General features: G+C 36.2%; 1 protein-coding gene across 1 annotated transcript; it reads right to left on the bottom strand.

Annotated features, from left to right (window-relative positions):
- Nucleotides 1–1,395: 1,395 nt before the first annotated feature.
- On the bottom strand, nt 1,396–2,628 carry LOC102713785. The gene has a single exon (XM_040524746.1). The coding sequence runs from the start codon at nt 2,583–2,585 to the stop codon at nt 1,803–1,805; it is 783 nt and encodes a 260-aa protein (XP_040380680.1). The 5' UTR covers nt 2,586–2,628; the 3' UTR covers nt 1,396–1,802.
- Between the last annotated feature and the right edge of the window lie 9,982 nt (nt 2,629–12,610).

The raw sequence follows: 12,610 nt of genomic DNA, 5'->3' as shown, positions 1-12,610 counted from the left end.
ACCCTTGATTTTACAGACCTTTATATGTCCACCTGCTACAGTGGATGGAAAAAAAATCAAAATCATTAATTACAGTTGTATAATTTTATATGACACTAACAATGATAATACTATTTAGGTTATTCTGGTCAAAATCTTGGTCGTAATTAAAGCACATTCGGAAAAGAAATCTTATGGATGAGGTAGGATTCACTTGCCGTCGCGGATGAAGTTACCGTACCCTGAGGTAAACGTAGCAAACCAAAAAAAAAAATCAAAAGTTAAATTGTCTTTAAATTTATTTGAATTTGGTGAGGCACACATGTGGATGCATTAGCGGTTTTTGTAAGTTATTGGCCTTGCCAGTGGCGGAACCACGTGAAACCTGTGAGGTTAGCTGACCCACAACTTTTTACAAAATGCACCTTAAACATCGCTATTTTATATTATAAGATTTACTGAAAGTACATATACATACCTACAGGGTCTAAAAACATATCAAATCACCTCTAAATTTCGATTTATATGACTCACTAGATTATTTATATCAAAATCTTGTAGCACGCAAATTTTTTTTATTTTTGGAGATTTTAATTTTAAGTATTTGTTTGAGATTTTTAAAAGTGATTGTACTATATTTATAAAATATTCATATGTGTACTGATAAATCTTTATACATAGGATAGAACTAGGCAAAAAGAGATTGACCCGCTCTTATTTACATATCTACTCAGGGACGGATCTAGCGGGGGTGACGGGGCTCTAGCCCCCTACACGCTAGATCCCCTATGTAAAATTGAGGAGAGGGGAGGGGGAAGAAGAATAGGGGGCTGAAGGAGAAAGAAGGTAACTGGCCCCCCAACATTTGAATCCTGGATTCGTCACTGTATCTACTATGTATTTTGAACAACCCCCAACTTTAGAATCTCTAGCTCCGCCATTGAGCTATGCAGTAGTGGAGGTACAATATTATCTGCTCGGTGAGTTCCGCGGCAAGAGCGTAATGTAGAGAGAAGCGGACAACAATAAAAAGGGGCATATGCAGAGGAGATTCACTGTGCCACATATTCCATTTGTATTTTAAGATATGATGTCGTTGATTTATTTTTTAAAATTTAATCATTCGTATCATTTAAAAATTAATATTGTGCAAATAAATGAAAAATATAAGTTATAATTGAAATACATAAGTAATAAATCTAACCCTAATGAAATAAATAATAATTACATAAACTTTTTAATAATAAGAATAACGGCAAAAAGTCAAGGGTGTGTCATCTAAGATACGGACAGAGAATATTCGTTTGGCACTCATCAAGCAAATATTTGCTACTGAAACAGAGGAAGTGACACTTCAACATATTGATATGTAATTTACGTCATGATCGTTATATATATTGCACAAAGAAAGGCATGAATATAAGTCATCGAGATTCAAGACGGAAGATCATAACATATATAACCCCTTTCCATAACCTTCCTTCTTTAGTTCTTTAGGAGAAATAATAATATATGACCTTGGAATATGAATTTAACCCAAGAAAAGCTAATGGGCCATCCAAATCAAAGTAACTAAATTATTGATCGATCTATGGATGAAGGAAATAAGAATGAGAAACACAACAACATAAATATCTGTTGCTTCCTCCCCTGCTCCTGCACCTGCAACTTAACACACACATCTCCCTACCAATTACCAAACCAACAAATGCAAAAACACATATATATATGTCATGTGAGTAAGTATCATATATATGATTTATATGAGACTTTTGGATGGAGTTCTTGATGAACTGGATGAACCCTAGGTATAGCCAGGGAGGCTACAAGGCCTTGGTCTTGTAGTGGTGGTGGTGGTACAGGTCCTGCAGCTTCTTCCAGGACTCCTCCCTCTGCATCTTCAGCTGCTTGTAGAAGTTGCCGATGAACGCCTCCGCCTTGGTGAACAGCTCTTGCTTGCTCATCATGTGCTCGCCGGCGCCGGCGCCGGTGACGGTGGCTTCCTCCTCCTCCTCCGCATGGACGACGGCGTCCTCGTCGTCCCCGCCCCCGATGAAGAAGATGCTCGCCCTCGACGGGCACCTCCTCATCTTCTTCGACGCCGCCGCCTTCTTCTTCGGCGTCGTCGTCTTCTTAGCTGCCGCCGCGGCGGCGCCGGCGACGACGGGCGCGTCGACCCTGCCGCCTGCCTCTACCGGAGCCTTTGGCGGTGAACCCGCCGCCGCCGCCGCCGTTATCGCAGCGCTGGTGCAACTACCGACAAGGTGGTGACGAGCGTTACTGGCCGATGCGGCGGCGACGACCACCTCACCTGGCTTGCCCGCGCTGCCGCCGCCGCCGCTCAGTCTCGGAGCCGCGCCCAACGTCGCCAGCGACAAGGACCTCGTCACATGGCGCCTGTCATCACGCGGGGCGCCGGAGATGGAGGCGAGGAAGCCGGCCTCGACGCCGAGGGCGACGACGAGGGCATTGAAGAGGAGGTACACGTAGGGTGGCCTCAGGGAGGAAGGCACCAGGGGGAGGAGCAGGAAGAGGAGGACGATCCAGGCTATCTTGGCCACCTGGGCCAGCGTTGGAAACCCCTTCTTCTCCATCGCCATGGCCATCGATCTGCAGCAGCTAAGCTAGCTAGTAAGCTAGAGAGAGAGATCGAGTAGGAGAGGGAGTAGTAGAGGCACCTGCACCTAGGTCGTCTATATATACACGTGGTGGTGTGTCTACTTTCCTCTCCTGTGTGTGCAAGACAGCTTTTTTTTTTAATCTGTCTTCTCTACATGTTTTCTTTTGAAAAAAAGCGGCAAATAGATAAGCTTGCGTAGGTGCGAGAGCGAGATAGAGATCGGTGATAGAGATGACGCACAAGAAAGATGAATTTTCCTTGGGTGGAAGTATCTGTGCTGTGATTTTACATAGATCTCTTAAAAATAAAACATTATTTGATTTATACAATTAATTATTTAATAGTGTAAACGATGAAATTAGCTACTATAAAGTTAAAAAGTCTATTTTGAAAAATAAGATATATGATAAAATTCTATATAGAAACTTTTTCTTTTATAACATGTATATCGTTTAATGGTTTGAAAAATGTACAACCGAGAAAAAATTAAAAAAAAATATTGGGCAAAGAAGGTAGCCCTAATCGTGTTTGGCTGCTACCATTCAGCTGTGAGTGGGTGGAGTTGTGGGGCTAAGGTCGGTGAGAATATTCCGGTCGCTGTCGTGGAGCAGTGCAGGCGTTTCTCGCCGTGGTGGGGGAGATCTTTGGTGGGCTCCGCTCCTCTGCTTTTCTTTCCCGCCATATATACATGCGCGCACATGCATGCACGGACGGCGGCACCCCGGCCACTAGGATATCTGGATATGCCTAGCGCGAGCTCTGCAGTCAGGGGACAATTGGTCAATTGGACATGACTGGAATATGCGTGGTTGTCAAGAACGAAGGGTTGTTTGGATTCAATTTTTTAAGTTCTTATCGCATCTTATATCGGATGTTAATTAGAAATATTAAATATAAATTAATAATAAAACTAATTGTATAAATAAAGACTATTTTATTTGACAATTTTTAAGTCTAATTAATCCATAATTAGTAAATATTTACTGTAGTATCATATTCGCTAATCACGGACTAATTAGGCTCAATAGATTCGTCTCGCGAAGTAATCCAGAGTATGAGGTGAGTTTTATTAATAGTATATATTTAATACTTCTAATTAGTGTCCAAACATTCGATATGACACGGACTTAAAAAGAAGTTGAAGAGAAACAAACAACCCCTAAGTGAAACATTTCGTCAAAAATTAAAACTTACTAGCCTTTTTAGCGTCTGGTCATCGGTTCCATGAAAAACTACCTTCCGTGCTTGCACTTGGCATTTCTCCATGTGGTCATACGTGACGTAGTACAGTAATAATCTCTTCGTTTTTTATTTAACATGATTAAATTTTGAGTGTTTTTACTATTCTTTAAAAACATCTCGAGGTATATATTTTTTGGTGTGAAAATTTAGTATCTTGATGTACTTAAGAATGGTAAAAAAAACCCTTAGCTTTTGAACTTACGTTTTATCACTCATTTTATTAAAAAATTAGATAATTATTGATTATTGTTATTGTGGTTTGATTTATTACCCTTATGGCTTATGGTTTTACATATTTATACAAAATATTTAAATGAGATAAAAGGTTAAACGCCAATAAAAATCAACTGCGTCAAATAAAACAAAACAGAGGTAACTCATATTTTCGACGAGCCGTCGTTTGCATTTCACTGTAGTTTTGTTGATTGCTTGCACTGTACCCTTATTTGATCCTCCCTTTAACCTTTCTGTTTCGAGCGGCGAACTCACTAGTGTAGAAGGAAAAATATGTGCCAAGCGACGCACAGCTTGTATATGGGAACTAATATTTATGGGTTGTTTAGTTGTTGAAATGAAAATTTTTGGGTGTCATATCCAGACGTTTGACCGGATGTTGGAAGTGATTTTTGGACACAAATAAAAAAACAAATTTCACGGCTCGCCAAGAAACCGTGAGACAAATCTTTTGAGCTTAATTAATCCGTCATTAGCGCAAGTGGGTTACTATAGCACTTATAGCTAATCATGGACTAATTAGGCTCAAAAGATCCGTCTCACGATTCCTCACATAACAGTGCAATTAGTTTTTTTTATTTTATCTATATTTAATGCTCTATTTAGGTGTCCAAAGATTCGACGTGATGTTTTTAGGGGAAAATTTTTGGAAACTAAATAGGGTCTTAGCTGGTTTCAAGAAATTGTGAGCTATTCCCTTAGTTCCACGTTATAAGATTTTGTAGTTTTGTCTAGACTCATATATATGCTAGTGAATTTAGATGCTTATATAGAACATATACATTGATATATGGATTAATCTAGATAACCGAAAAAGTCTTATAATATAGAATGGAGAGAGTAGCAAACTAGCTTTTGCATGGAAATATTCCTTACATTCTTGCAAATATATTCTGAAAGAAATTAACTGACCCCTGTTGCCTGTGCCTTAATTTGGTTGATGTAGCTTTGCTGGAATAATTTTGTTTTAACAAAAGAAAATTCATAACGCAATTACGGGTCTCATTCACATGTATCAGCTGATCCGTATCTCATATATGCAGCGTAGATGACCAATTAATGTATATTGTCTTAATTGGAGCCACACATTAATTAGAGTTGGTCATCAATAACTTATCCACTTGAATAACTTACTTATCTAGGCTTTATGCTTGGGCTTTTTCGTTTCACATGAATTTTAGAAGAAACAGTTCAATTACTTTAGTTTTCTATAAAAATTCATTAAAACTAAGGTAATGTGCTTTCCTTAGTGATTCATAGTTTATTATGTTTTTTTCTCAATGAATGCTTCAATTTGTTTATTTCATCTTATCTCGAAGTTTTTGTCCCTTGTTGAGTTTTTTTTTGTCTCATAGGTTTTTTTTTGTTAATTATTAAGACTACCTTTCAACTTGAACTTATAGTCGTGTACATCCTAAATATTTTTAGAAATACTATATATATGTTTACTAACGAACTAACATTACTACAGAAAAAGCATGCATGATATATCTTAAGTCTCATCTGTGATGACTTATAGTGGACCGTTATATATGTTATTTGTAACAGCTCTCTGAATAAACCGTTAGAGATGTCAATATGAGGTTAAACCATAAATAGTGACTAGTCATCTATAACTACTCTAAACTTGGAGCCGTTAGAGATGTATTTGTGATCATCTGTAACAACTCTACACACCGTTACAAGTCAATGAGGAGTAATTTGGTAGCCATTTGAGTCTGGTGAGCATGTGGAGCCGTCGCAGATGAGTGGACCTTACAAGTCAATGAGGAGTAACTGGGTACCCATCATAGATCCGTACCAGTCGGCTCGCTAATCCCCCCAGGCAGATCATCATCATCTCATCTCCAGCGCACACATATGCCACTGCCTCTTCACCGACAACGCCCTCCTCCCCGCATCCATCTCCCGCTAATGCCGCCAACTCTTGCCTCTCGGCTTCCCGCCTCTACCACCTGCCCACCGATCCTCTCCACATCCACCTCCTACCATTGGTATGTCGTCATACCATTCTCGACAGCTCATCTAAATTTAGACATCTATATCTTTATTTGGATGATCATCTAAAACAGTTTTATCCTTCATATCTCTTTGTACTCCACTAGATCATCTATATATGATATCCTCTATATCTCTTTGGAGGATGGAGAGATATCATCCGCATATGAAGGTTCTCTCTTAATATGGATGACATCCAAAAATAGATGATATGATGGTCGTTCTATTGGAGCTTAATTTGTAGTCTTCATCCTCTATTTTCAAGATGGATGATAAGATAGATGAGCTGCTAGGGATGCTCTTATGTGGACGGCCTCTACTGCGTGTCATCTCCACTTCAAAAGGTATGTCATAATGTTGCGTGGCTCTGATCAAAATAAATGGATTTGAGTTTTTTTTCCTCTCATTAATTGATCCTATGAAGGGATTGAGGATGCTAATTGTCGTGGTCGGGGGAGATTATCTACAAATTGGCACGTTGGGCAGTTGGTGTGGCATGTACTTTAACAAATCATGTTGTGAAGAAGTTCACGTTCTTTCGTAAGGATATTGGTTGTATTCTTTTGTTAGATGAAGATGAAAGATAAAATATTATCTGATTTTTCTGACAACTATTTTGTGCTATAAATAATGGGATCTGATTTAGAAATTTGAAATGATAAATTTCTATATATAATAACTTTAAGAAACATCATTTAGCAGTTTCGAAAGCGTACATGAAAAAAGAGAAATAATCAACCTAACAGAACACGACCTAGCACGTACTCTAACAAATCAGCTGCTGTGAATACTCAATCATCAATCCTGTGATATTTTGAGGATATAATAAGCTATACCTTATTGTAAAGTAAGGCCGATAAATTTAAACTTTATATATACTGCCATCCTTTTACCAGGTAAATCTTTAATGTTTCAAATTTCGTTCCACTCTACCAAGGCTCCGTTCGGCCACCCCCATAAGTTAACTAAGCCTCCCTCATTTTCTGCGCGCATGCTTTCCCGGACTACTAAACGGTGTTTTTTTTTCAAAAATTTTCTATAGGAAAGTTGTTTTAGAAATCATATTAATATATTTTATATTTTTTAATAATTAATAATTAATTAATTATGTACTAATCTATTAGTACGTTTTCCGTACCAGGGCATAAGTTAACTAACCTACCCACACCGAACGCGGCCCAAGTCTTTGAATGGAATGAATGTGATGTGTATATTTGTGGGATATTTGTTAAGTGTTGATACGATGGGTTTGAATGGAATGGGCGTGAGTATTTATATGAAGTGTATGAAATTGAATGAATATTGCATATGCATGCGTCGATATATATGAACTGTGATTGTATTCGAAGGGTGCGGTTAGTCATTAAATAGTGAAAGAAATAGAAATGAATTTTATCATCACTAACGCCTCAAAGAATCTATCTGTTAGTGATTACACTCATCACTAGCAGCTCATAAGAGTGAATCGTTATAGATGAGTCTCATTTGATGAGCCGTTACATATAAGTCTCATCTACAACGGCACACTCTTACGAGATGTTACTGATGAGTGCCATCACTGACGACTGAATCAACCGGTGCAAATGCGATTTGGAGACGTTAGTGACGAGTGAGACCGTGCTAGCGTACGTAAACTTTCTGGGGGTGATTGTTTGATTTTTTTATTAAAAAACCAAACAACATGTTTACAAATAAAAAATAATGAGTAAATTTCACTTTAGGTCACATAATTTGACCAAAGTTTTACAATGGACTAGGGCTAAACCAATATTTTCACTTAACACCATATATCTTTGCATAAGTTTACAATTTGGACTAGGGGTCCACACATAGAAAATATATGAAAAAGTTTCATACAACAAGGGATGTATTTTATAAAGGTAAAATGTTGTATGGTTTCTTTATTCATTTCTAGTTTGAAAGTTATCTAACCATTTACTTTTATTTATATTTCTCTTCTACTCATTTTCCCCTTTGATATATATCAACTTATGCCTTTCTTATTAATATATTCACATCTCTGATCAATTTCTATGATTTGCTAAAAGAATAATTCTGAGATTATAGCTTCATACATGTTTCGTGTGATTCTCAAAACATATTTATATTAATACAAATAAAGATGATGGTTAGAACTAGCTTTTCTCTCACATGTGCTATTTTTTACTCAAACCTAGTCCAAACTGCCAACAAGTGCAAAAGCATACGGTGTTAAGTGAAAAGGTTGATTTAACTATAGTCCATTGTGAAATTTTGGTTAAAATATGTGTCCCAAATTGAAATTTACTCAAAAATAATTTAATGTATGATTAGTGATGTAAAAGTTAAAGGCTAAAAAAACTATGATGACCTCCTCCAAATCTACTCTAAATTTAAGATTAAATATTCAAATTTTAGTTTTATAAGTATAAGCAAAAGAAAAAGATTTTAGATAGATTTTGTAGTTTATTTTTTAGCCTTAATCTTTAGATAGCCAAGAATAAATATATAAAAATGGTATTCATACATTATTTTTTATTTATAAATATACTATTTAGTTTTCCACGAAAAAGCCGAACAATCCACGCCTTAGCCATTACAATACGATGTATAGCCATCTCTGGTTGGTGCCGACATCATCCATTATTAATTGAACGAAGACATATATAGCACAAATATCCGGTATCTGCTGCGTATTTTTGTCAGGTGATCCCATGCGTACAGAAAAGAAAACCAACTAGCAGCTGGACACACACACAGAGACGAAGATCAGTCACGTCCAAATAAAGCCAAGGTATATTTGAGAATTTGAATTAGGCTCAGATAAAGATACACACACCTATCCTTTATACTACTTTCTTGGCGCAAGTAGCTTTTTATCCTCTTATCCATCCACAAGTGCGTGCGTATGTATGTATGTATGAACATGGGGCGGTTTATTCCTCTTTTGAATATAAGATCGCTATCCTTCAGTTATTTATTATCAACATTGATGCCATAGAGAGAGAATATATAGCAAAAGATGTTCTATGAAAAGATTATCTGGCATAATTATTCACTGTTCTAACTATCCATTTCATCGAGAGGTCATACGTGAAGAATAGAATATATATAGATATATTCTGAAAAGGATATATATATATATATATATTCTAAAAAGGAAAAGGATGAATAAAATATCGAAGAAGATCTCATGGCCAGGTTTATGGGTTCATATTCCACTACTTTAGGAGAGAGCGGATAAAAAGTTACTCGGTAGCTGAGCTGGAAGAAGGAAAAGGCGTGAGGAGAAGGTTCCTCTGCCGTCTGATCGTTGCACCGGCTGGTGGTACAAACACTGCCTTTTGAAACAGCATGTAGGCACCCCTTTCCGGAACGGGATCGCAGTATGGTGTATTTGTTATACCCCTCAACTATTGGATTAAAACAGATGGCCGAGATTTATCGATATATTTATTGCTACAACAATATACAGTGTTTTGGGTTACTATTGCTATAATATTTTATGCATTGATGTACTATTCTCCTCACATGAACAGTGCTCCTCTGTATTACTGCAGAAGATCCGAACCTCCCTTCCCACTAGAAAACCGTCGGCTAGGATTGGTGCGGTTTCGTCAATAGCATTACTAAGGGACTATTTCATTTTTATTCTTGCTGTGATGTTTACTATTGATTTTTGCCTGCTTTCATTTTAACAATTTATTCTTTTTTGGACGGATAATAGTAACAGTGTTGAATTACCGATAAAAATGCATTTTACCTTTACTCGGGATTTTTATTTTTATCTCTGTTTATTTCATCAATTGCATTTTTATCCTCCGTTCTACATCAAAACATGTCATTGTTGTATACTTGTAGAAATGAACATGGATAAAAATGTAGGTCACAAATAAGACCAGCGGGTACTTTCATCGCTGACTTAACACCGTTATTATTGTTCATCCAGAGAGGGATAAACTATGGCTTCGGTTCAAAAATAGGGGTAACATTAAAATTCCTAAAAAGCAATGGCAGAATCAATATTAGACATCAAAATAGAGATAAGAACAAAAGTGTCCTTATTATTAAAGTTCAACTAAATAAAACATGTTCTACTTTTAAATGTTAAAAATACAATTTAGTTTAGCCTGTAAGTAGCACATGAACACTCTACACAATAGAAAACCATATCCTACTATAGGAGTGGGTCGACTCATGCTAATTCGTGTAGTTGGCTATAGTTAAGCCCTATTTAGTTCCCAAAATATTTTAAAAAAAATATCACATCGAATCTTTGGACACCTAAATGAAGCATTAAATATACATGAACATTAAAACTAATTACACGGTTATGCGAGAAATCGTGAGACGAATCTTTTAAGCTTAATTAGGACGTGATTAGTCATAAGTGCTATAGTAACCAACATGTACTAATGCCAGGTTAATTAGACTCAAAAGATTCGTCTCGCGGTTTCCAGGCAGAATCTGAAATTTGTTACATAATTAGAGTACATTTAATACTTCAAATAAGTGTCCAAAAAATTGATTTGATGTTTTTGCAAAACCTTTTTATAAACTAAACAAGCCCTTAAACTAAATAAGCTAGATTTTATTTTTAAGATGTTAAAATGGAATCTAGATATTATTAAGGCTACGTTCACTGCCCTCTATAAGTTAACTTATTTCTCTTATTTTTCACACGCACGATTCCCGAACTGCTAAACGACATATTTTGTGCAAAAAAATTTCTATACAAAAGTTGTTTTAAAAAACATATTAATCTATTTTATTGTTTTAATAATTAATAATTAATTAATCATGAACTAATCTATTACTACGTTTTCCGTGCCGGGCTCCTTCTCAAACGAACAAGGCCTAAGAACTATAACTAGTGAGAAATTATCTTGCGAGTGGCCTGCATCCATCTTTATCATTGAGGTTTTTTTTGTCATACCTTTAATTACAAGGATGCTATTTTAATTTTGTAAAATTAGAAATATGCCATCCTAAATCACAATCACATGTCATTGAGATACCAATGGCATATCTTCGACTTTGCAAAATTATAATGGCACGTTTGCAAATTTCCCTACTAAAAAGTATCTTGAGGTAAAAAAAATTAGCGTAAAATTTTTGTACCTTAAGTACATTGTCTCGATATGCTAAATTTTTACGTTTAAAAATATGATATCTTGAGATACTTCAAGGATATAAAAAAACTATTGCTATTGGGCCTAGGTTCATCATGCACGTTCAATGGTAGGCGTTGATAAGGTCTGTTTGCTTGAACTATAATTCACTGCATCTGTTTTTTGAATTAGAAATTAATTTGTAGATTTAAGGTGTCCTAGTTCTTACCACTTAGTCTTATACTTGGTTTTGGATCAGTATGAAATTAAAAGCGGTTGTATTATGGTTATAATTCTTTCGGGTTACCAATCATGTGCTTATAACTATATTTTAAGCAGTTTTATCATTATTAAGAAAATACATATAGACATTAAACTTTACATCGAAAATCTAATTAACTCGAGATAAATGTTACCTGAGGCCATTTACAGTGAGGAGAAAGGCGTGAGGAGAAGGTTCCTCTGCCGTCTGATCGTTGCACCGGCTGGTGGTACAAACACTGCCTTTTGAAACAGCATACAGGCACCCCTTCTAGGAACGGGATCCCCTGCAGTAGCATGGGGGCTACAGTACGGTGCATTTGCTATACCACTTAACCGTTGGATTAAAACAGATGGCTGAGATTTATTGCTACAGTTATTAGGGTGGGCTCTGCATCAGTAGGTATTAGTTATTGTTATAGCCACAATGGTGAAAGAACAAAAATAGGTAATAAGCTGGACCCCACCATCACTGCTTGAGAGAGAAAGATGAGAGAAATCATTTGTTTATTCCTTATGACCAGGTAGTAAGCATATTACCTGGTATTAGCTAATTACCAATATATAACCTGGTAGTAGCAATATTTTATTCCTTACTACTCATTTTACCTATACATTGTGGATGCCCTAAGGGACTATTTCATCTTATCCTTACTGTGATGTTTACTATTGATTTTGCCTGCTTTTTTTTTTACAATTTATTCTTTTTGGACGGATAATAGTAACGGTGTTAAATAACCGATAAAAATGCATTTTAGCTTTACTCGGGATTTTTATTTTTATCCCTGTTTATTTCATCCATTGCATTTTTGTCCTCCATTCTACATCAAAACATGTCATTGTTGTATACTTGTAGAAATGAACATGGATAAAAATGAAGGTCACAAATAAGCCTAACGACGTACTTTTATCGCTGACTTAACACCGTTATTATTGTTCATCTAGAGAGTGTAAACTATGGCTTCAGTTCAAAAAATAGGGGTAACAATAAAAACCCTAAAAAGCAGTGGGGAATTCAATATTAGACATCAAAATAGAGATAAGAACAAAATTACCCCTATTATTAAAGTTCGACTAAATAAAACATGTTCTACTTTTAAATGTTAAAAATACAATTTAGTTTAGCCTGTAAGTAGCACATGAACATTCCACACAATAGAAAACCATATCCTACTATAGGAGTGGG

This window comes from Oryza brachyantha, chromosome 1, assembly GCF_000231095.2.
Source record: "Oryza brachyantha chromosome 1, ObraRS2, whole genome shotgun sequence".
NCBI lineage: Eukaryota > Viridiplantae > Streptophyta > Magnoliopsida > Poales > Poaceae > Oryza > Oryza brachyantha.
The sequence above is the reverse complement of the archived record's forward strand: the minus strand, read 5'-3'. Positions and strand labels throughout refer to the sequence as shown.

Excerpts from the sequence above, each read along its gene's own strand:
- LOC102713785 (XM_040524746.1), bottom strand. The coding sequence starts at position 2,585 with ATGGCCATGGCGATGGAGAAGAAGGGGTTTCCAACGCTGGCCCAGGTG.